Genomic DNA, 24,151 nt, shown 5'->3' with positions numbered 1-24,151 from the left:
GCACGGCATTGGAGAGTCAGCTCAGCTCGGAGAGATGACGTGAAACCGTTTAAGTTTCCCCAAACGACTTACAGACGAGCCAGTTGTCAATTACCATTTCTGTCAGGAGTTGTGGATCCGTTGCTGAATGCAGCCATAAATTTCACTCACTTATCATTAGGGACAATGCTTGCAATGGGGTATCGCTGCTTTCACGCTGGGATCACGTCTCGAAGCGCTTCACGGGGTTTTACTGTGGAGCGTAGTGACTGTATATCCGCCAGCCAATTTACACACAGCAACGTCCCCACAAACAGCCGTGAAGTGAATGGACAATTTTAGCTGGGGGGAGGGGAGTGTTGGCCAGGACACCAGGAGAGAGAAGCTCCTTTCTCAATCTCAATCGTGCCACGCCATCTCTTAATGTCCACCTGAACAGGAAGACGGGACCTTGGTTTTTAACGTCTCATCTGAAGCATTTTGCAAAGAAATGTTCTATAACGAGCTGGTTTATCACTACGGCAGCTGGCCCTCCTCTCGCTCAGTGGGGGCGGATGTGAAATAAAATCTAGCGTGTTGGTGCAGCACAAAGGAACGGAGGGTGAACAACAGATCATCAGAATTCCCCGTGATTTTGCAGGTGTTGGATAAGCTGCACTGTTCCCCCCCCCCCAGAAGGGTATAAAAATGCACTTGATCCGAGATACAAAGCTGCAGCAGTTCTCTGCTCATTACACATTGCTTCCAGCTTCCCTCCTGCGCCTGTGTTTCACACCGTTGGGCGTTCTGCGACTTCTGAAAAGAACGTTAATCCGCCTCAGAAATTTCCAACCTTAAAAAGTAAGCTCCATCCAGGCAAACCTCGACACTCGCTGAGCCGGCTGCCACCGTGCGGAGGAAAGCAACAGGAGTAACCGCACGAGCATCGCAAAGGACCTGGCTCGGAAATGGGTCTAAAGACACTGCCCACGGGAAGTTGATGACATTTCCGCTTCACCCGTTCAGGAACTCGGCTCCCAAAGAATCCACGGAACCATATTCATAACATCCAGGCTCGAGTACGCAATCTACCTGCTTGTCGGCCTCCCCAACGCCTCCCTCCATAGGGTGCAGATCATCCAGAACTCTGAAGCCCATGTCCTCTCCCGCACCAGGCTCCGTGACCCTATCACCCCCATCCTCGCCCGACACCACTGGCTTCCCATCACACAGAGGATACAGTTCAAGATCCTGGTCCTCACCTTCAAAGCCCTCCCTGGCCTTGCTCCCCCCTACCTCTGTGACCTCCTAAGCCCCTACCTGCCTACTCCTTCCGCTCAGTGGGCTCCGGCCTGCTTCATGTGACCAGCCTCGCCCACCCCACGGGCCTTCTGCCACTCTGCCCCCCCAGTCTCTGGAACTCCATGCCGCAGGCCCTCCGCCTCGCCCCCTCCCTTGCCTCCTTCAAGACCCATCTCAAGACCCTCCTCTTCGACCGTGCCTTCGGTCACGCTGCTTAACCCTCCTGCCCTCCACCCTCCCCAATCCCGACCCCCAGCTCGGGTCCAAAACATCGACTGTCCGAGCGCATTGGGACGTCCTCCCGCCATGAAAGGTGGTGGTGCTCTACACATGTAATTTTGTTGATGATGTTGAAGCACTTTTGAGACGTCTCAACGATGTGATAAGGCGCTATATCAAATGCAAGGATTATTATTATATTGGAGAGTGTGGCTGTCTCAGCATTTATTTCGAACCTTCACAGCAGTATTCTGGGATTTGAGGGCTATAGATCCAACAGCACGTTGTTCTGAAGCATTGAGATGCCAGATAAAGCGGTAGGATGTAGGGCACGGTTGTACAATATAGGCCAGTCGTTGCTATTGCTCCAGTTTTTTTTGGTTCATCGCTTCAGCAGTTGTAGGTCGAATAATTTATTTACATGATCAAAGGCCTAAGGAATTGAAGAAAGCCTCTTATGGAATGAGATATGTAACTGGCACAAGGTTTCCATCTGAACACTAAAAAGGACAAAACTAGCCACGTTTCTGACTTTAAACCACCGGAGTTTGCTGCTCTTTCAATGTCAGCAAACTCGCAGCCACTGTTGTTGATTGGATCGGTGTAATAATAATAATTCTTGCATTTCATACAGCGCCTTATCACTTCTTCGAGACGTCTCAAAGCGCTTCACAGATCGTATCGTAAGTGGATTGACTGTGCATTTTGTGGGTGAAAGTGTATGCACGAGAAAGGCTTTGGACAGTAACCTTTAGGTGACTGATTTGTGCATGAAAGTATAAAGGAGGAATTTGCCGGCAAAAGACATCACAGAAAACCGCACTCAATCTGTCAAGAACAGCAAGACACAGACCACAAACGTCTTCTGAAATTATTTTTTGTAACGTTAAAAAAGGTACAGTCACGTCAAAATAGAATACACAGCTCCTATAAAACTGCCCCTGATGACATAAGAAAATAGTGTGAATATATAATAAATTCTATAGTATTTACCACGGTTGATACACAGATGTCTGACAGCTGCTTTCTGCTGCTCCGTTTCATTTAAAGTACACTACACAGCAATGTCCAGACTGAATTAAAGACGCATGATTAAAGACTTAAAGGATTATTACAAGCAGTTCTATACTGAAACAACATTACTTCCCGAGGTTTTCCTGTGATTGTTTTGTCAAGCATAAAGTAATGATGAACAGTTCCTGTTTATTTACTCTGGTCATAAGGTCTCTAGGCAAGTTATTTCATGATAATTTATGATGCACATTTGATTCGCATATATATATATATTTACACACACACACACACACACAGTAGTGTTGCCGTAAGTACAACCAAAATCGTTGTAGTCAGTTAATATTCATGCAATTGAATCAGTGTTCTTAGATCATTTTATAATGTTTCTACCAGTGTTTCTTACTCTCCTAATCCTAAATCCAATCCAGTCTTTAGTACAGGCAAAAAAGTCAGTGACGTATGTGCTCCTTCCTTTCCTTTAGCTTTTAAAAGATTTTTTAAAAAAAAAAGTCACCAACCTTTCCTCACCCTTAGTTAAAAGTTACAGCAAAATCGTAACCCTGTTTAAAAGCAAGTCGATTGTGGAATGCATTTGGAAATACAAATCGGCTTGTCGTTAGAAAAACGCCAGAAAATGAAAAACTACCAACGCTAAAAGTAAACGGGTCTTGAAACAGTCCTGGTCCCAGCACAAATATTGTCAGATCCCGTCTGAGGAATCTCTAATCAAAGTAAGCAGACTTATTCGGTTTATAATGACATAAAAGATTGGAAGGGGCAAAGACTGATTCTGCTTCCGATGGTTTAGAACGAGCGGAGATAAAACAGGAGGGAATGAAAAGTGTCCACCGCAAGGTGATTATTGATGCAAATTTAGTTCAGGGTAAAAAAAAAATCTCAACAGACATCTCTGGCCACAGTTAAAAAAAGAGATGTGAAGAACAATTTTAATCAGTTAATTTGAACTAATAATAGTCCTTGCATTCGATGTAGCGCCTTATCACATCTTTGAGACATCTCAATGCGCTTTACAGGATATACTGTAAAGTGAATTGACTGTATAATTGTGGGCGAAACGCGGCAGCCAATTGCGCACAGCAGCGTCTCACAAACAGCCGTGGATTGAAGTGACCAATGTTTTTTTCTTGAGGGATTATTATCAGGGGTGTGGAGTAAGGAAATTTGCCCGACGTTTCGTCCTGTTGGGAATCAAACCCAGGTCTCTCGCTTGCGAGGTGAGTGCTCTAACCACTGAGCTACAGGACTCCACTAGGATTGTGCTAAGTTTGATTTGGTCACATCAGCTCAATGGACCTCAATGGTTTTTTTCCAGTCCTATACATTGCCAGGATTATGAATGAACATAAACTCGCTCCAGGATCTTACATTTTTACCAACATGTTACTTTCTTTTTTAAAAAAAAACTATTCCTGTGAGACGAGTCTAACTAGAAGTTACTCCATTACGATTTCTCTTGTCCAGACTGAGGAGGAACGAGTGATAAGTTCTGAACTGCATCTCAATTACAATAACAATAGTGCTTGCAATGTGTTATAGCACCTTTGAGAGGTCTCAAAGCGCTTCACGGGATTTACGGTAGATGGGAGTGACAGTGGATTTTGCAAGGAATACTTATATTGACTGAGAAAAATACTGAAATAGAGGCCTGGGAAAGGTTGTGCTGAAAGATATTTATTATCTTCTCATAAACAGCAACTCTATTTTGGACTTGGGAATCTAAAAGAAGCACTAAATGTTTCCCTTGCTGCTGAATAAACCTGTTAATCATTTCACCACATCAATGCGTTTCAGTGTTAGTTCTTTTTCTTAAAAAAAGCTCTCACCTGGTTAATCAGACAGACTCCGTAAACCAATTCAACGAGAGTTTGGACTGGAGTCTGGCAACAGATCAGTTACGAGGCTCACTTCAATGTGCTTCAAAAAAAAAAAAAAATTGGTGCAAGGGAGTTGAGAAATTTCAGAAGGAATGAGCCCAAAACGCCACCGATATTCCCCCATCGATGAGCAGGGAATGACATGATGCACCCAACGGAAAAATCTGCTTTACGCACAGAGGGAATCGATCCAAATTTAAAAAAAAAACACACCCTAAGAAAAAATCTCGCCACTGATTATGTTACAACCTCTTTCTTGCCTTCTGTAAAATTTTTATTGCATAATATTTAGTCGAGAGTTTTTTTTTTAACTTTACTCTAACACTGCTCTTCACATCAGCTTTTTTTTTTAAAAAGTAAGAGGGGGGGGGGGGGGGGGGGGGACGGACTGGTCTGTCTAGAGTAACACTGATTCGGGGATGGTTCGTCCGTCTGTCTGAGGCTTTCCGTAATGTTGGCCACTGTATTGAGGCGAGCGCTGATGTCGTGGCTGTGCATCTTGATAGGGTGCAGTTCTGTAATAGGCACTGGTGACGTCCACAGGCGGGCCTGGGTAGGTGAATTCCGACACAGGAGCCTGCTGTGCCTTTCCGAAACTTGGCGATCGCTGTAGAGTTCCCATGTGCCACGGGTCAGGCTCCTGGCTCCACTGCCGGATGTACTGTTCCTGCCTGTAGGGCGGAGAGGACTCTTGCCTTCTTCGGTGGTCGATTTGGTAATCCATGTACTGTTCTGGCGAAAACTGCTGCGGGCCTCTGTGCGCGACCGGCTGCCTCGCGTACTTGGCGCTGTTCACCGAGTCAAACCGCCCGCCGTGATCCGAAGGCTGCACGGCGATCCTGAATGTCTGTGAAGCGTTAGAATATTGGCGGCCAGCGGAGTGGGAGTTCAGGTACGCCTCGGGATGGTCCGACATGTGCGTTATCTTCGTACCGTACTGTCTGTTGTCAGGGTTGACCTGAATCCCGGACAAGTTGAAATGATGCTGTGGCGAGAGGGGCATCTCTCTGTCTCTCTCTCTGGCGGGCGAGTACTGCGGGGGGCTGCCGTGGTACACGGGGGGGCCGCTGTAGGACGGGGGCAAGGTAGGTTGCCGCTTTACTGGCGATCTTTGGTTAGAGCTCATCGAGGCAGTCCTTGAGGATCTCGGCTGAGAGGTTGCATTGGCATTGCTTGTGCTGCTCGACACCCCTGGAGGAAAAAGCCTGGACGGACTCGGAGCTTTGAAGATCGCTTCCCGCACGGTTATCGTGTCGTTGTGAGGCGCGTTGGGGTCTCTCCTCTCCAGCACCTCAACGCGCCCGTCGTATTCGTGCTCCTCCCCGGGGACGTTGTCGTATTCGGAAGCGTTCGAATCCCTCTTTGTTTCGTCAACCTCGATGATGTGGCGTTTGGCTCTCGCCATGAGCAGGCGCGTTTCCTCCGGGCTGGACGGGGAGCTTGGTTCATTGTAGCTCCCAGTCCTGCCCCTGCCCTCCGCAGCCTGTGTCCTCACCCCCGAAGGTTTGTTCCACTTTGGTGCAAATTCCTTCTTAGCGCCGGGGTTGGCGTTGGAGTTCTGGTTGGCGCTAGCGTGGCTGACCTGTCGAGGGTCCCTGCGCGCTGCTGTTGCTGCTGCTGCTCCGTGCTGGGGTGACAGCCCCGGCTGTCTCCTCATGTCCATATCCGGCAGGACTTTCACTCGGCTTCGCTGGTTTTCTGCCAACCCTGCCGGCTTTTGAGATTTAAGAGGCGACTTTTCGGGAGAACTCTTCTCGACCTGCTGTCGGGTTCCTTCTCCGGCAGTTTCTCCGACGCCGTCTTGCGATCTTTTCTCTTTGCCGTTGGGGGTCCCACTTTAGCCGCGTTGTTTTGGCCGTTGAGGGCGTGGTTCACGACGGGGGGCATCTCCGGCTCTGCCGGTATCTGACCCAGGGACCTCTGTGGAAATTCATCCGCTTTGCCTGGAAAAAGAGACGGCGAGAGAAAAAAAAAAAAGGCAGTGTTCAGAAACGCAGCAGTAAAGCTTCGTGTTTTCCCCTCGACGCGCAATCCCAGATTACCGTGAGCGAGGACGCCGTGACTCACTTTTCATGCAAACAGTGTCGGTCGCAACCACAAATATCCGGAAGCAAAAATAGCCGACAAGGAAAGCTCAGACACCATTCAGAAAAAAAAACACAGAACGTGCTTCACAACACCCAACCTTTTAAGAGTGCTCGGTGGCAATTATTACAGCAAAACAGGAAAATTATGCCTTTTAGGTACTCTTGATAAGCTATCAAGGCTTCAATATATACTGGGATTTGCATGTCACACACTGTACTCATTTTTTACACTGTAATCTTCAATCAGCCAGTATTCTTCCAACTACTTTATGTAAGATAACAGTGTGTTACACAATGATGAGGGGCAAAGACAAAATTATACACCAGAGATGCAAAATGCCTCGCGCAATACTTTGTAATATATTAATAGAGTTTACGAGAGCAGTTTTATTCAGGTTTAATAAGTGTTTGCTGATGGTGCATGCCATGACTGCCAACAAAGTAGACTCTTTCGAAATAACAACCCATCTTTTGCTTTCAGCTACCGATCAATCTGCTGTGCAGTTCCAGCGTTTTGGGGTTTATTTCGTATGATCCAGCACTTTTGCCTGGATTTTTTGAATAATAATAATAATGATGCTTGCATTTGAATGTAGCGCGTTGCCATGCCGTTGCGATGTCTCAAAGCGCTTCACAGAATGTATTGCAAAGTGGAGCGACTGTATATTTTGTGGGGGAAACGCAGTAGCCGACTGCTCACAAACAGTAGTGGATTGAGTGATAACATTTACTTATTTACTTATTTATTTGGGGAGATTATTACCCCCAGGAAAGCAATCCGGCAATTGACTAACAACTGGGTTCCTACTTACTGCTGGGCAAACAGGGGTGTAAGGAAACTTGCCTTAGATTTTGCCCTACTCGGGAATCGAACTGGGGTCCTCTCACATGCGAGGCGAGCGCGCTAACTACTATACCGTGGGACTCCGCGATGTATTTATTTTAGAAAATAAGAACTCCCCTGGGGACCGGGGGGTGGGGGGGGGGGGGGGGGAGGAGGGACAGAGAAAGAGAAGAACATCAAAAGGCAAACTTAAATCTAGTCTGTGAGATGATTACTAAACTCTGAAATTCAAAAGCCCCAATTCAGGAAATATCTGGTTCTAAAGTGGATTAGCGAGGAAGCCACATCATGTTATGTATTTTATAAGCTTTATAACAGGATACAATGTAATGCATCATATGTGATTCATAAGCATACACCTTCAATGGACCATAACACGCCGCGATAGCAGTGCCCTACTTACAAAGCCGCACTCACATAAGCCTTCGAGCCAGAATTGTCAATTGGAATCACTTTAGATTGTGACATTTTCAACTGAGGAACTGCCACTATTTTCCACGGAACTTGGCATAAAATACAGAAGGGATGAGCAAAGAAAGGATTACAAGAGAATCCGAATGACAGCAAGACATTAATTACAGAAGCCGGTGATTTTCTTTTCCAAAAAAAAAAACACAGCGAAACGAGCCAACGGCAGCCAGAGAAAATAAGCTCGAGTGTGCTCAGGTTAATGTGGTCATGCACGATTTGACATATCTTTTTCCCCCACATTACTGAAAATTTGCATCAACACCCGTCAATTTATGGAGGATTGGTTTCAGGAACGGAACTGGATTAATCAGGTAGGGTTCAGTACGAGAGATAGGCCAAACTGTACAATCGCAAGCATGGATCGAGTGGGAAGATCGGGGTTCATTGGTGAATCCTTGGAAACTGCAACCTTTTTTTTTTTGAGTACAGATTGTCCTTTTCCGGTCTCAGCAGAATGTGCACGTCTTTATGGCCAAATTTGAGACACAGATATGAAACATTACGAAGCCAAAATAGACAACTGCAAGGAAACAAAACTCTTCTCTTGCTACAAAACTGGGGTCTATCGTGCAAGTTGTGCAAACCACGTGTAAGGGGTAATAATAATAATAATAATTCCCGCATTTGATATGGCGCCTTCTCGCGTCTTCAAGACGTCTCAAAACGCTTTACAGAATGCGCTGCGTTAACTGCATCTTTTGTGGGAGAAACCCGACAGCCATTTGCACACAGCAGTGTCCCACCAACAGTCATGGATTGAGTAACCAAATTATCATTTTTTTTTAGAACGGATTATTACCCCCAAAAAAGCGATCCGCCAATCGACTGATAACCGGGTTCCTACTTACTGCTCGAGTGTGGAGTAAGGAAACTTGCCTAAGGTTTCGTCCCGTCCGGGAATCAATCCCGGGTCGTCTCGGTTGTGAGTCGAGTCCGCTAACTACTAAGCTACAGGACTCCACAAAATAGTGTGTACAGAGGGAATTACTGTGGGTGTACACTACACAGGAAGATTGGCTTTCAGTGCTGACTTCCATTCTTTCCGCACTAAACAAATAGCAACTTCCAGGTCATCAGATCAGCGCTGATGTCCTTCGCACAGTGCCCTGAATCTGTCACTTCTGTTACCGACTTCAGCGCAAGAAGTGATATCACCAGAAACCCAACGACTGCCCATTTCTATAGCTTTGTTTTAAGACAGGGTCTAGTGTTGGACCCCGACTGCGTTGTGATTGGATTGTAATTAAGATTTATTTTAACATCAACTGTGACATATCAAGGGCTTGTATTTTTTAAACATCCTTCTAAAACAATTATTTAGGTGAAGTACAACGTTTCCATTTTGGAACCCCCTCCCCTCTTGGACTCAACTCTGCCCGGACCAGACAGATTACTCTGTGGATTAAAGGTCAGCCCGAGTTGAGGAAACATTTCTTCACTCAGAGGGTAGTGAATTGATGGAATTCTCTACCCCAGAAGGCTGTGGATGCTCAGTCATTGAACATATTCAAGACTGAGATTGACAGATTTTTAAAAACTAAAGGGATTAAGGGATATGGGGATAGGGCGGGTAAATGGAATTGGGTTAGAAGATCAGCCACGATCTTATTAAATGAAGGAGTAGGCTCGAAGGGCCGAATGGCCTACTCCTGCTCCTATTTCTTATGTTCTTATATATTTGGCAAGAACAGGAGCAGCTCCAAAAGAGTTATCTGGGAGCTTAAAGGCGATCCAGGCAGCCCCAGGGACTGCAAGAACGTTTGAAAGCACACATTCAGCACCCGCAACCCTGAAACTAAATAAGATAAATTCTTGCCTTTGATGCAACGTCTTTTCACGTCGTCAAAACGTCTCCAAGCACGTCACGTGATTCACTGTGACTGTATGGGCAGTGACTATATTTGTAGGCAAACACATGTGCGCACAGCCATGTCCCACAAACACCCATGAGTGGAATGACCAATGCATTTGGTTGAGGTTTCTAGTGCCGTGTTTCTGCACCTGCTCCCAGGTTGATTTCAAGCTGCTACCAGTGCTGAACTGAATGGTCTCTCTCTTTCTCCCTCTCTCTATACACATAACATAAGTCGCTAGCACAACTTAGCATACGAGATGGCTCCCAGAAGCATCTTCAAGCAAGAACTTCTTCTGGCTTCAGGTATAGAATTTTATAGCTGCTATTTTCTTCTATTTATAGAGCGCGCGCTTCACTTCCTCCAGGCTTTAATGCTTCTTTAGAGTGCTCTTCATGGAGCTTTTCATTCTAAGGTATCGTCCTTTCAAATCCATCTGCTGTTCGTGCCTCTCTGCTGCCAGGAGAGAGGGCGCACTTTCCGCTTTGGCCATCAGGAGGCACTGCTAACTGTAATTAATTTTGATTCCCTGGGCAGGGCGAAACCTCAGGCAAGTTTCCTTAGTCCACGCGCCTCTGTTTACCGAGCAGTAAGTAGGAACCCGGTTGTTAGTCGATTGGTGCGAGATAGCTTTCCTGAGGGTAATAATCCCATAAAAAAAATAAAAGAACTGTTTGTGGGACACTGCTGTGTGCAATTGGCTGCTGCATTTCGCCCACAAAATACACAGTCGATGCACTTAACAATACGTTCTGTGAAGCGCTTTGAGACATCTCAACAACGTGATAAGGCGCTAAATCAAATGGAAGGATTATTATTATAGTTTAAAAAAAATTAAGGAACAAGTGCCTGTAGCTTACACAAGAGATTATTATTACTACTAATTAGTCAGCATTAAAAATTGATGCAAACGTTAGGTTATTCCCGATAGACTTCTAAAACGCCTAGCACCATGAATTTCGAATAGGAAGCTCTGTACTCAAAACTGCGAAGTCGACAGCTCCTGGAAGTGCAAGTGACCAAAAAGGCATTGCAGATTCCACGCCGTAATTCATCTTGTGATATAGAATTTCGTTTTGAGATAAAATTCAGCAACATAGCTTTTTGAGACAATCCATTCGTCAGACGATTGTTCCAATAGCGGGTTTCAAAATGTCATAAATGTGGGGAAATTGCCATTTTTTTATTTAGATAGTGGTGCCAAATCAGCTTTTCCAGCTGAATACAAAGCAATGAAAAAACAAACAAGATCGGTTTCCCCCACCAGCTGTTTTTGTAGAGATGAAAGCGAGCCCTAGGCATAGCGAGGTGTTTGGTATCTGCCGATGAGGAAGGAAAAGAGACAAAAGGAAAATGGAACTGGGGTGGAGAGGGAGCAAGAGAACAGTTATGAAGCAGAAATAACCGTTTTAAAACTCAGTCGTCAAGCATCGAGGTTACGGGTAGAAAAAGCACTCGACAAACAGTTTTATAACTTGTGCTCAAACGTCTCCTCATCCATTCGGGTGTGACACCATCTGATTTAAATGGGACTTCTTCAAAAACAAGTCTTTTTTTTAAAAATATAAACCTAGAATCCTACCTCTTCGTAGTGCAAGCATTTCTTTTAAGCTTTCAGCGGCAAAATTTGAGGAAGCAAAATATACAAATATACAACAAATTACATTTGCACAGCAACTTTTCACGTCAGGAGGACGTCCCAAGGCGCTGGGACAGTCAGGGATTTGGATCCGAGCTGGGGGTTGGGATCAGGAGGGGTGGAGTGTGCAATGTACTGGATATATCCTGCAAGTTTTAAAATACCTGTAACTGGTTCAAGGATAAATCAATGTGTATTGAAACGGATTACAATAAATACTTTTATACTTCAGCTGTCGACTAAATGACGCAACAAATCTTTGCGAATTTGACTTCTTGTGGTAATCTCGATTTCCCAAATCCTATCTAATGAGAAACCCAGGAGAGAAAGACAGTTTGACACACTGCTTTCACACAGCTTGTCACGTGTGTGTGTGTGTGTGTGTGTGTGTGTGTGCGAGTATGGCAGCTGAGTCACTTAATGCAGCCTAATACTCCATGGTTTATAAAAGGACTCGAACATCATTACTTCAATAGCAAGAGCTATATACCTGACTACTTATGGAGTGATTGAGACAACACCCACTGTATCAATCTCTACCTACTTCACACACTCAGAACCCATCACTTTCCTAGACCTGTGCCCTGTTTAAACCACTCCATCAGTGAGCCAACAATGAGTCACTGGACATATATTACCTATTCGGAAGCAATCATGCCCAGATCTGAAGAGAGCTTTACTTAATGCACATAACTCCCAACAACTGGAGCTGAATGACACTTATTTTTTAAAGAGTCAGGGATTGTGTCAGGCTCTCGAATAATTTGAACAACCTGAAGAGGAAAGAGGGAAAGAAGAGTCCAATGGACCACCCAGGAATTCTGAACAATAATTTTTAAGTTGGAAGTTGTTTGGGGGAAATTATACTGCGGTTTGGCATGTTTTGGTGCTAAAATTACCTCTAACTGTAAACCTTGGAACCTGTTTCACGTCCCCCCCACACATTCTGTCCCCTCATTCAAGCTTTAAGCCATGCTATCCCTCTGTCTTGCTCTCTCCCTGCCAGCCTCCACACCTTCCAAATCTGCCTCAAGTCCTCCGTCACTTCCCTTGCCTCAATCTGGGCTCCCGGTGACACTTAACTGGTGGCACTCCTGACGTGAATGGTGCCGTGCAATGTAAATTGTTACTGCTATTGTTGGTCCCTATTCCGACCTTCTTTCTAGACAGGTCAACAGAGGCAACATCGCACCTAATAATTACGTAGATAGGAAAGGAGAGAAAATGGCCCAGAGGTCCACTCCGGGAGAACATCAGGGTTTAAAATATCTTTACAAAAATACCAAACTTATTAAGTTGGGAAATAGTGTCATGCAATTAGCATTAACCTTGTGAGCTCGATCTTCGCAGCTCATGCATGCAATACAATTACACAGATACAATAGTTTCCTAATCAGTAACCGCTAAAGTACTTTTGGGATGTTAAAAATCCAGTACGACTCCTTAACACTCTTAATCGCTGACTGTCAAAAAATAGCGCTGACAGGCCCAATACTCAGACAGGTCTGTCTCCACTGTTCTGTATGGGGGGAAAAAAACTCTCATTGACATTTTAAGTGCTGCAAAGCTTTGATATGCAAACTTTGCTGCCATCTGCTGGGAAGAGCTCAGTGCGATAGCACGCGATTGCAGAAGAAAAAGCCAGGTTTCTTTCTCTCTTCGTCTAAAATAAGGTTTGCAGCATGTCTGCCAAAAAAAATACAAGGCTTATCAAACATTCTCTTCTCCTCTCTGCAACGCGTTTCGGGTCTTAAAAAAGCGAGGTCAAAAAAAACCTGCACACGTCTGATGGCTCTCACGGCTTGATCTCAACATTCACCAACTGGAACGTGTAACTGACGGTACAATTGATCAGTCTTACTTAAGAAAGGCACAGATGGATGGGCCTTCGCTTCCTGCAGAAGGTTAGCTGCAGAGTAAGGTTGAAATCCTAATCTCATCCAGGTCACATATGACTGCAAGAAATTATCATGACCTGATCTCAGGCCTAACCATTATTGTAGGATTAAGCTATGTCTTCAGGAGAGCTCAGATTTTAAGATTTCCTCAAACATTTGCATCAACAGGCAGGAGTATATTAAAGTTTTATTTAGCGTGTTTCCCGGGTCTATTGTTTCTGTCGCAATTGATGAAAAATTGTGTATAAAAAAAACTTTAATAATCCTTATCCAGCTACAATATATTTATTGTATTAGATCATTCCCATGGGCACTCGTTCATTCCTTGTTCGAGTTGATTTTAATTGCTCCCATTAGCTGATTTGGTTATTGCTCAAGTCTCTGACCGGAGAGTCTAACGTTCTTGTGCTGTAAGTACGAGGTCATTGTAAACAAGGATTTTGATCATATTGTGGTGTTTGGAGTGAAGGAATCTCAATCTGTCCATTTTGGCAGTCAATAACAATAAATAATCCTTGCATTGGATAATCCTCCGTGTCACATTGTTGACCTCTCAAAGCTTCACAGAATACACTGTAAAGTGAAATGACTGTATATTAATTATGTGGGCGAAACACAGCAGCCAATTGTGCACAGCTGTTCCCCACAAACAGTCAATGTAAGGAAAATGTTTCTAACTGTTGAATGGGCAATTAACTTTTCAATTTTCAAACTCAAGAACGGCAAAAGTAGTTTTAGAACTATGTAGCAAACTTTTTTTCACCCAATAATGTCTTGTAAATATTTACATAGGCATAAAACACACTTAAAAATGAGTGAAATAAATCTAATTGCCGCTGATAACCTTATACCAATAAGATATCACTCGAGAAGTCCTTGAATTGTTAAAGCTTAATTGCCCTCATACATGTTCTCCCAGTTGGCACTGCTCAGCATAAGTTCAGCAGGCAAGAAGCTGAGCTATGCTGACTGAATGGATTTGTATAAAAGCAAGCTAAGCTTTTATGCCGCTCAGTGACAACTTATTGATATGACTTTGATGATGGCGAGGATTAGGTTTATTCCAATAGAGTTCTAAAAAAACTCAGGAAAGAAAAATGGACAACAGAAACGTAGACATCTGAGTAAATCAGCTTTGTAAAGTGATTGCCCTGCAGCCCGCAACTAAATTCCATCACGGTATAAATTAGGTTGCAGCGCGGGTCACCTTAGAGGGCCAAGACTCACCTGCTGCTGGCAAATCCAGTTTGCTACGTTTCAGCTCAGTCATCGAGTTCTGGAGCTGGTCGATCACAAAGTCGTCGTCAAAGAAAAAGTCTTTGGCCAAACTCTCCTGGAGGAACTGAATCAAGTCTTCCATTGACAACTTCAGTAGATGCTCTTTAAACAGAAACAGACATTTGTCAGTGTGCAATTTGTGGGTGGGAAGGAGAGAAGACTCGTTTCTCCTGATTCTTCTGTGCCACACAATATTTTCTGTCGTTCAGAGTAAGTATGATGCCTACTCCCACACCAAATCCATGGGTACATGAGAAACTGCAATGATTTCCCCTTGGACTTTTCTCTTTTCATGAAGTGTCTTGGCTTGCCTTTGCTCAGACCCTCAATCAAATGACACTCCAGAGATGGAAATGCGTGCATGAATTTACATCCTTCCACTGTGACACCAGTAGCCTGCTCATCATATATTCCTCCAACTCCTCCTTCTGTAAGCTCAATTCACCAGTGTACTTCTAATAGGTTTTTTTTAGTTTTCCTGATGTCTGAGCTGATAAAGCCACCACTTTGTGTGGGACTGATCTGCACAGATTGCAGAAGGGAGTATATAATAATAATCCTTGCATTTGTTATAGCGCCTTATTACGTCATTGAGATGTCTCAAAACGCTTCACAGAATAAATTGTATATATTTTTGGGACAAAAAGCAGCAGTAGCTAATTGCGCACAGCAGTGTCCCACAAACAGTCGTGGATTGAGTAACCAATTATTTTTTTTTTTTTGAGGGATTATTACCCCTGGAAAGCGAGCCACCAATCGATTAACAACCGGGTTCCTGCCTACTGCTAGGTAAACAGAGGTGTGTGGCGTAAGGAAACTTGCCTAACGTTTCACAGTTTAACAGTTACCCATCTTTGCCCCATATCCCTTAATACCCTGACCTAACAAATATCTTTCCGCTGCAAGTTAATCAGCGTCCGTTGAAGGAAGATGACATTGGGCACTCTGTCCTCATCAGAACATTCTTCACCACGATGACTGTAGAAATTTCACTATTATAGGTACTAGATTTTATTAAGACATCACAAAACGCTCAATATTCGAATACTGATGCGGTATTTGACCACATTACGCTTCAACACTTCAAAGGAGATGAAACAAAATGCACACAGTCGGTTAACTTACTTTTGTGCAGTTTAAGTATCGTGTAGGACATGGCTATGAGAATCCGTTCACCTTCCAACATGTAGATGTCCCATAGCCTCAACGTTAGGGTGAAAGGAGTCTATGACAAGGCAGATCAGGAATATTAGACATATAAGGAGGCTTAGAAATATCTCAAATGCTACAACATACTTTTTATACAGTATTAGAATAATTTTGAACTGCTTATTGATCAGCATCGTTATTGGTGTCTTACACCGACCACTTGGAAGGAAATGTTACAATCAATCACTTAAACTTTGTCACCCTATGGTCCTCTATAGCGTCAGGCATTTAACCAATTAGGTCAAGGTGAAAGAACACTGTGTCGCAGTACATCCATTCAGCTGGGTGCACAATATGGGTTAATTACACAAGCTCCATGGACAACATTGATAATGACAAGTGAAAGAAACCCAAAGGCAGTTACAAGGTGACCCTGCACTGGATAAGGAGGTACGGTGTAATAAATACTCTGTACAGACAGCTGTAGCGAGTTTAATGGTTTTCTCCAATGTGACCTAATTCGTGAGACTGAAGCTGTGATGCTGAAGCAAGGATTGAAAGGAAGGCCAATTGCCTCCCGTACACTTCTCCTTCGAATGAGTGCCAAATGGGAGAAATAATTCTTTTGATATTTAACAGTACGGCCACGATGCCTGATAGGAAACATTTATTAGCTGCAGACTCTGAAAAGGCAATGTATTTCACAATCTATTTAGAGTGGAGCTGTTTAGTGCTAAAGTGACATTCAGTGTGCTTCCAGTGAACCCCAGAGCTGCCAAGTTATCATGTACAAAACAGATTTGGTATCTGAGAACTGGTTTTAAGCTCAAGGATAACTTGATCGTCCTTCCTACCTGAATCCTCATTGTACTCTAATAAAAACTCATCACATTATACCTGGCCATAGCAACACGGGCAGAGAGCTGGAAGTGTGTCTGTCTGCAGAGGGTAATCAAGAGCTCCGAGCCCCTGCCCCACGTGAAGGGCGCTACATAAATGCAAGTCGTCGTTGTAATCGAGGACTGGAACGTGTTGCCAGGGAAGGTGGTGAAGGCAAGGACACTGGACGCAATTTAAAAAGCAGCTTTATGCGGTGATGGTGTGGTGAGTCATCTCATGGGTGAGATTGGATGGGCCGAAGTGCCTTCTTCATCCAAGTGGGGCGGTCCTAGCTGGACAAGCGGTGGGAAGGAAGCTTACCAGTTAGTGCTTGCAAAGGCAAGCTATGCGGTTTGGGCTGGTTAAACCCCAGCAGTATCCCAAGCCTCTACTCTCATCCACCTCCGCTTAATATTCATCAGACAAGCTTGGCGTGCTTCTCCAGGGAGAAACTTCCATGTATAATTAACATTAATACGTGGAACTCTCGTTCTGGTTTACATTCTCTGAAGCACGGTGATTGTTTTTCACATGGGTCAAGACACCCAACCGACCAAAGAAAAAAAATGGCTTGCGATTGATATGAAATCAATACGTAGGAAGCGGTGACGTTTGACACTGATGGGCAGGGGGGAAATTAGTTCGAAGTAGGGTTAAACCCTGATCCAGATTAGGTTCACTCTTGATACAAACTTTGTTTACAAACTAAACAAGGCACAAAACTGTTGCGTAGGAGAAGGGTAGTGACATGTGTATGGGGGCCATTCTTGATGAATGAGTCAGTGAAAAACATCGCTGCTGTAATGCCAATGAATGTTGCAACACAAAATACCAAATTAAAATTTATTCAAAATAGAACGGCTTTGACATTTGGAAAAATCAAAGCCCTGATTGTCTAATGCCGCTCTGCGCTCATGGAAAAATGCATACACCTACCCACTGCGCGGCTCTGAACTAATTAATTGATACTCGTTTAATGATCTGTGTTAGAAGGGATGCAAAGCGATTTGGTTTATGTTTGTGCGGTGTCAGAGTCTCCTCATTTACTTTAGAATTCGGTTTAACTAGACGCAAGTCTAGCTTTTCCTGGTGCTTCTGCGATTAATGCTTCCCTGATGCGACTCTGTATGCATGACCACTTATAGGGCAACGCAGAACTTGCTCTTTGCATTAATAATTATGCCTTTGATCAGATTGGTCCATCTCCCAAATTAGAAACCCAGAGAATGCATTTTTCAACCTCGTTTATAATTGCATCGTCGAGTTTAGGATGTGCACAAGTTTTCGAAACAATTCTAGAATTTATCTCAAGGGAGCAGGGATGAAGATCGTAAATTTGGACTGAAATAAGCAGTTAATGTTCCTCATCAATAGCCCTTTGTGCACAATTTAGAAAAAAGCTATAAATCAGTTTGTTCAGGCCACAATTTCTCCCATTCCTGTCATCAAGAATTTGGCTTGTCATGCTAGTTGCCGGGCACATTGCTTAACCTTGCATTATCCTCTCAATCCTATTCTTTCCCCATTTCCCAGTTTACATGTCATCATCATTCAGCTCCTCATTCTCTCCTTGTCAACATTTTCTCGTCAACTTTTCCATTCCGTTGCCAGATTTCTATTTCGTTTCATCGGATTTCCGCAGTCCCTTTTCTTCCTTTACTCGCTCATTTTCCACTTCGTTCTCTGTCATCTCAGAGTGCTGTGCTCCATCATGAGATTTTACTCAACTAAAGCTTCATAACTATTTCCTCAAGGAATGCCTGCCAGACGTACCGAGTTGTGCTTCCAAAACCCGGAGCTGCAATTTGACAGTGTCTTGTTGTTGGATCACAAACCAATCAGTCTATGCTTTCAGGTCAGTAACCCACAGAAAAGGATCAATGGGTCAAACCTGAACACACAACCTCAGGTTGTGACATAAAAGATACCACCGAACAAAGTGAAATGCAGAGTGTCGCAGAGTGCAAATGGTCCTTACTACCCACCAAGAGATTGGATATTCTTTATTTTGGCACAATACAATCAGCATTGGCCAACAAATAGATATGGAGCAATCACATCCAATTCAGTATTCACTCAACATCCACATATACTTAGCACAAGTCATTGTCAGTTCTAATCAAATAGATTTTGTGGAGCACCCAAGGCATTCATTTTCACGTGCAAGTTATCATTATTAAACATTTCCGCCATGAACATTCTGTCGCAGGTCTAGAATAAAAAGTGATTGGCTCTCGTAGCTGTTTTCTCTGATCAATCTACATTCCATCCCTTCTTGTTGCATCCTGACCCTTTTCCTTTACTCACTTTATTTCCCAGTAAACTTATCTCTTCTTCTCCTTACTTTTTCAAATGACTTGGTTTATTAAGACTTCCATAAGAACATAGGAAATGCTAGACGAGAAAAAGACCAAGGTCCACCTTCCTGGCAGTCGCAATCACATATGTCCCAAACTATCTATGTACTATGTACTTTCATTTGAACATTTCCTCCGGACACTAAAGCAAGCACATGTGAAAGCTAGACTACCTGTGATGATCTTTTCTTTATTGCCAGAAGTAACATATGCAGAATAAAATACCTTGCCAATATTTAAACAAAATTCCTTACGCTGTGAAGGATTGTAAATTGACTCCAGCCCACAGCTCAGGTGCATACTCTTGACTATTCAGCCCCTTGGGACGTCCTCCCGACATGAATGGTGGCATATAAATGCAATTTGTAGTTATTGCAAATAAGCCTATATAATGTTTAATACTCCCCTTCATTACATCCCCACAAAGTGCTGTGGGGAGTAAGGGAGGAAATGAGCAGAAGCAGATGAGAGGAAGCTTTATCCTGCATTTCGTTCATGGTATTCCTGCTCTCCCCGCCCTCCACCTCTCCTGATCCCAACCATCAGCTTGGGTGCAGATCCCTAACTGTCCAGCACCTTGGGACGTTCTCCTGACATGAAAGGCACTACACAAACGCAATGTGTCATTGTTATGCCTGACCAGTTATTATAATAAATCTTTGCATTTTATATAGCGCTTTATCAATTAACTGATGGCTACAAGCACTTCCCAGGATTTTTTATTGCGAAGTATAGTGACTGGATCTGTAGAGCAGCTGTGTAACATTCCAGCTCATTGAGGACTTTGGCTGACAAACCTAGAGACGGTGGCAACAATATAAAATACTTTTTGGGACTATCATTGGTTAAAATCTGATGAGTTTATTGTAGTGAATAGCTATTAACTATAATAATAATCCTAACAACTAATCCTATCTATACATAACAGCTCACTACCGCCAACACCTCTTGTCAAAGCAGAAATTAAACATTTTATATGCTTCCCCTCCAATCCCCTGATCTCATCTGTTTGAAGTGTGTTAGTGCTCATTTTACTGCTACTTTTCCCATCAATAATTATACCTGCTTAGTTGTACAATGAAAAGTTAACACAGCTGCTGAATGCAGCCTCGTTAACCTGAGGATCTACAAAAGTCAGAGCCTGGAGATAGTCATTACAGTCATTTAAACAATTATATCTGGAGTAATTTCAGAGTTCAGACACAGGCCAATATTTTACTCACTCAGCTCAAATCTGCACAACAGCTAATTAACCCTCTATTATTTAACACTGTTGAGCAACGCTCAGGATTTTAGAAAAAAAAAGTAGTCTTGTCAGAACAGTTTAGGGTTCTGCCTGTCCTGGTTTTCAATGATAGCAAGTCTCCGAGTCCCCAACTGGCTGGCTTAAAGCAACTTTGGCGGAAGCCAGAGAGTTATTGGTTATAAGAACATAAGAATTAGGAGCAGGAGTAGGCCATTCGGCCCCTCGAGCCTGTGCTCCGCCATTCAATAAGACCATGGCTGATCTTCTCACCTAACTCTGATTAACCTGCCCTATCCCCATATCTCCTAATCCCTCTATTTTTCAAGAATCTATCAGTCTCAGCCTTGAAAATGTTCAAGGACTGAGCATCTACAGCCTTCTGGGGGAGTGAATTCCATAAGTTCACTACCCTCCGAGTGAAGAGGGTATCTGCAGTCATTCCCAGTTGCACAATGCGCACAGGCTGAGAGAACAGAACAGAACAGAGAGAACAGAAACCAGGTGAGCGCGGTGACGAGTTTTATCTGTGAACAATCCCATACGCTGAGCTTGATTTAGCAAACGTTCACTATATATATCATTTTGAATATTCCTATACATGCTGGGAGCAGATATCTCTCCCCTCCCTCCCTCTCTCTCTCTCTCTGCCCCTCCCCACCAACCCACGTGGTTCTCAATGGAGATGCCTGGCTCTGGACTGCTGGTTAAGGGAAAACCAACTTTTTTTTTAAACTCAACAAAAAAAACCAGCAGAGGCAGCGTTCCACTAACCAGCGTTCGACAGTGAGTTTCACAAGTCCAAATGTAAGTGACTCGTCCTGAACGTCGCCACTGCGAATGGCATCCACTCCCTCCCTCCTCTCGTTCAAGGCACGTCTCAAAAGGTATCTCTTTGACCGCGCTTTCGGTCACTTTTCCCCGCCCTACCCAGGTTGCCGATCCAGCAGCGTCAAGCACTTTGAGACGCTATTTAAATTGAAATTGCATTGCATCAGGGGAGCTCCATATCTAGCACATCCAAAGAACATTTGATGTATCGCTAAAATGACCCCATTCATCTATTCCAAATCTATTACAGGCACCGCTTGGATGCAGTGCCAGTAAAACCATTCAGAGGTGGCAAACACAGACTTACATACCAGTTCCGCATCATGACAGTGCTAAATAGAGAGGTAATTTGTTTGTGCACCGGGTATCTTGTCACTTTCAGTGCAATTCGTTCAGAAATCAATGTTTGTTTTTTCTATTAGTGTTAAAACTACTGTACTGAGGATCCAGCAATTATGTGCCGAGACGCCTGCAATTTAAACTCAATAAAAGGTATTTCACTGCAACAGCAAAGGCAAGCAATATCCACAGACTTACTCGGTCCAAGAAACACTGGAAAAACCACTTCATGGTGTACAGACTGGTAAACACGTCCTCGGAATCCTGTGAAAAAAGAAAAGGTTGCATCTCTCTGTATTATTGATGACTTGATGTTTTGAATTTAAATTAAAGTGGAAAATCCTTGTGGATTTTCTTACTCATTTATAAAGAGAAATGGTGATCGGAAAACAAGCGATAGGAAAAGATTTCATCACATTAGCGTGAACCCAGCAGATTTTCACAAGCGTATTTTGATTTTGATTACTAATTACCAAATAAGCATGAGGAAAAAAAGTGTCTGCTTAAACCTGATTGTTGGTATTAATAATATTAGATTTAAAGATTTAAATTTAGACTTTAAATAATATTAATACTCAAATTTCATACAGCATTTGTCGTGTCATGAGGAGGTCTCAAAACACTTCACAGGATTCAATGATCCTATTTAATTTTAGGAGTTTTATAGTAATAGTAACCCTTGCATTTGATATAGCGCCTTATCGTGTGTTTCGGACGTCTCAAAGCGCTTCACAGAATATACTGGAAAGTGAATTGACTGTGTATTTTGAGGGTGGGATGCGATAACTAACTGCGCACAGCAGTGTCCCACAACTGTGGATTGAGTGACCAAATTCTTTTTTAAGGGATTATTATTCCTGAGAAAAGCGATCCGCCAATCGACTAAAAAAGGCAAGTGCTCCAAACAATAAACCACAGGATTCCTTGACTTTCTGTTTTTTACCGGTTATGTCAGAGAAGGTGCAGAGTGAGAGTGAAAGAGGTGAAATGGCAGAGTGAAAGGTTCAGTTATCTCCTCTGTCAGAAACAGATGGATGACACTTACCAGGTGTTGTTTCAGTTTGTTCATGAACTTCTTTAAAATGCGTTCATGGTGTTCTTGAAACCGCAACAGCTTTGGGAAGCCAGGAACAAAGAATCCTAAAGGAAATACAAAATTGCCCGAATATAACTTGCCTCAAAATTGCTTTTTTTAAAAAAAAAATAAAACAAAAGTTTCTTCTGGCATCAAATGCAGGCGCAAAGGTCGAGGAGAAGCTTTACTCCCAAACCACCACCGAGGGTTGCCTGCATTGGTCCATTCGACCATCGGTGGCCGCACTTTCAGCCGCTATGCCCCCCCCCCCAAACTCCGGAAGACTCTCCCTCAATCCCTCTGCCTTTCCCCCTCCTTCTCCATCTTCAGGTCGTACCTGAAGACCTTCCTCTTTGATTGCACCTGGTCACTTGCCCCTGGCTCAGTGTCGGGCTCAAGCACTCTGAGACGCTACGCTGCATAAGGGACACTATATGAAGCTGTTGTCTGTGAGTAAGGGTGTACGACATTGAGACGTGCTCATGTTGCTCAAACCCACTAATCACCATTTGGTGGTGCAGGAGGTTAACATTGTCAGCGTAGGCTTCCGCCAAACCGTGTGAATTGCTCCCAATGCACTACCTGCAACAATGGGAAAACAAATGAGCTAACAATTTCAGGCAGGATGTTTCACCGCACGATTTTTCACCTCCACCTCCAAATAAATAACCAGTTTGATGAAAAACGTCAAACCTGAAATTTGACAAGTAGTTTTTCAAATCCTGGAAAGCACATCTGCAAAGTCAAGAGCTCAGAAATATCCACTGTGAGATTTACTGAAAGCTGAAATCATTCCATTTTCCTTCCTCCCAGCTGGACTAACACCAGGCGGGTTCTCTTGTGCAACACAGAAAATCGCTGTTAAAATTGAGCAAATTTTCGTTCGGCCATTTCCAAACAACCACTACGTATTTGCGTTGGTTTTATTATTGTTATCGTGGGATTCAGTTTCGAGTAAGTGGTTGTTCACTACAGTGATTTTTGAAAGACATTGCCCTCCCTTCAGAACAGTTTTACCTTTCAACAGTTTCACACAGCAGTGCGTCCTCGCTATACGTCCTCTGCAGTTGCCCTACCAACTCAGGAACGGTTTCCAAAAGCTACGCTATCAACAGATATAACCAGAAAGGCAATAGAAGATGATACGATGGCAAACAGCGTCAACTTTCAGCACGGTGGTAAATCCAACTTTTGCATCTAAACTGAGAATCGACAAGATTAGTGGGTAATTACAAGATTAGTGGATAAATTACAAGCAATCAAGTGACCTGCTGCCAGGACTGATATTTGCAACTGCTTCCAGGTAATAACCCCAAAGTCAGGGGAGGTGGAGAGGTGCGATTGTTCAGCGTTTAACTGGACCATTCAGGCCAGAAACACCCAAGTTCCGTCTCCAGTTGATTCTACATTTGAAAGCAGTTGCTTGATAAAATTAATCTCAACACCCCAGGGGTAGAGATGGAAATTGCAACCAGATCGCCTGATCACTGTCCAGTGACTGCTACTAAAAGTGTGCTTGTGGGCTCTTCGATCAAGGGCAAGTAAGCCTGGCTGTGATTCCACCCCCAATGGTCAAACTGTCTATTAGACGAACACCGTGCATAATAATAATAATAATTCTTGCATTTGATATAGCGACTTATCACGTCCTTGCAACATCTCAAAGTGCTTCACAGAATGCACTATAAAGTGTAGTGATTGTATATTGCTTGTAGGCTCACATGAAGTCTGGGCAATTACCTGAAGGCCCAGTAACTATGGAGCCATGTCATTATTTTTATGACGAGGGGGGGGATGTGAAGCTGTAGAACAAGGGTCTT

The 24,151-nt window shown here is 43.6% G+C and overlaps 1 protein-coding gene across 1 annotated transcript in view; it reads right to left on the bottom strand.

Moving 5' to 3' along the window:
- Positions 1–4,757: 4,757 nt before the first annotated feature.
- Positions 4,758–24,151, bottom strand: part of usp6nl (USP6 N-terminal like) — a 111,181-nt gene continuing 91,787 nt past the window's right edge. Inside the window, 6 exon segments of the mRNA XM_042334851.1 lie at positions 4,758–6,137; positions 6,140–6,331; positions 14,408–14,560; positions 15,584–15,683; positions 21,455–21,520; positions 22,302–22,396. Of these exon segments, the coding sequence (XP_042190785.1) occupies positions 4,786–6,137; positions 6,140–6,331; positions 14,408–14,560; positions 15,584–15,683; positions 21,455–21,520; positions 22,302–22,396 (1,958 nt within the window). The 3' untranslated portion in view covers positions 4,758–4,785.

The sequence above is a fragment of the Callorhinchus milii genome, unplaced genomic scaffold (assembly GCF_018977255.1).
Source record: "Callorhinchus milii isolate IMCB2004 unplaced genomic scaffold, IMCB_Cmil_1.0 Scaffold5, whole genome shotgun sequence".
Taxonomy (NCBI): domain Eukaryota; kingdom Metazoa; phylum Chordata; class Chondrichthyes; order Chimaeriformes; family Callorhinchidae; genus Callorhinchus; species Callorhinchus milii.
Note: the sequence above shows the minus strand (reverse complement) of the source record. Positions and strands in the feature narration are given on the sequence as shown.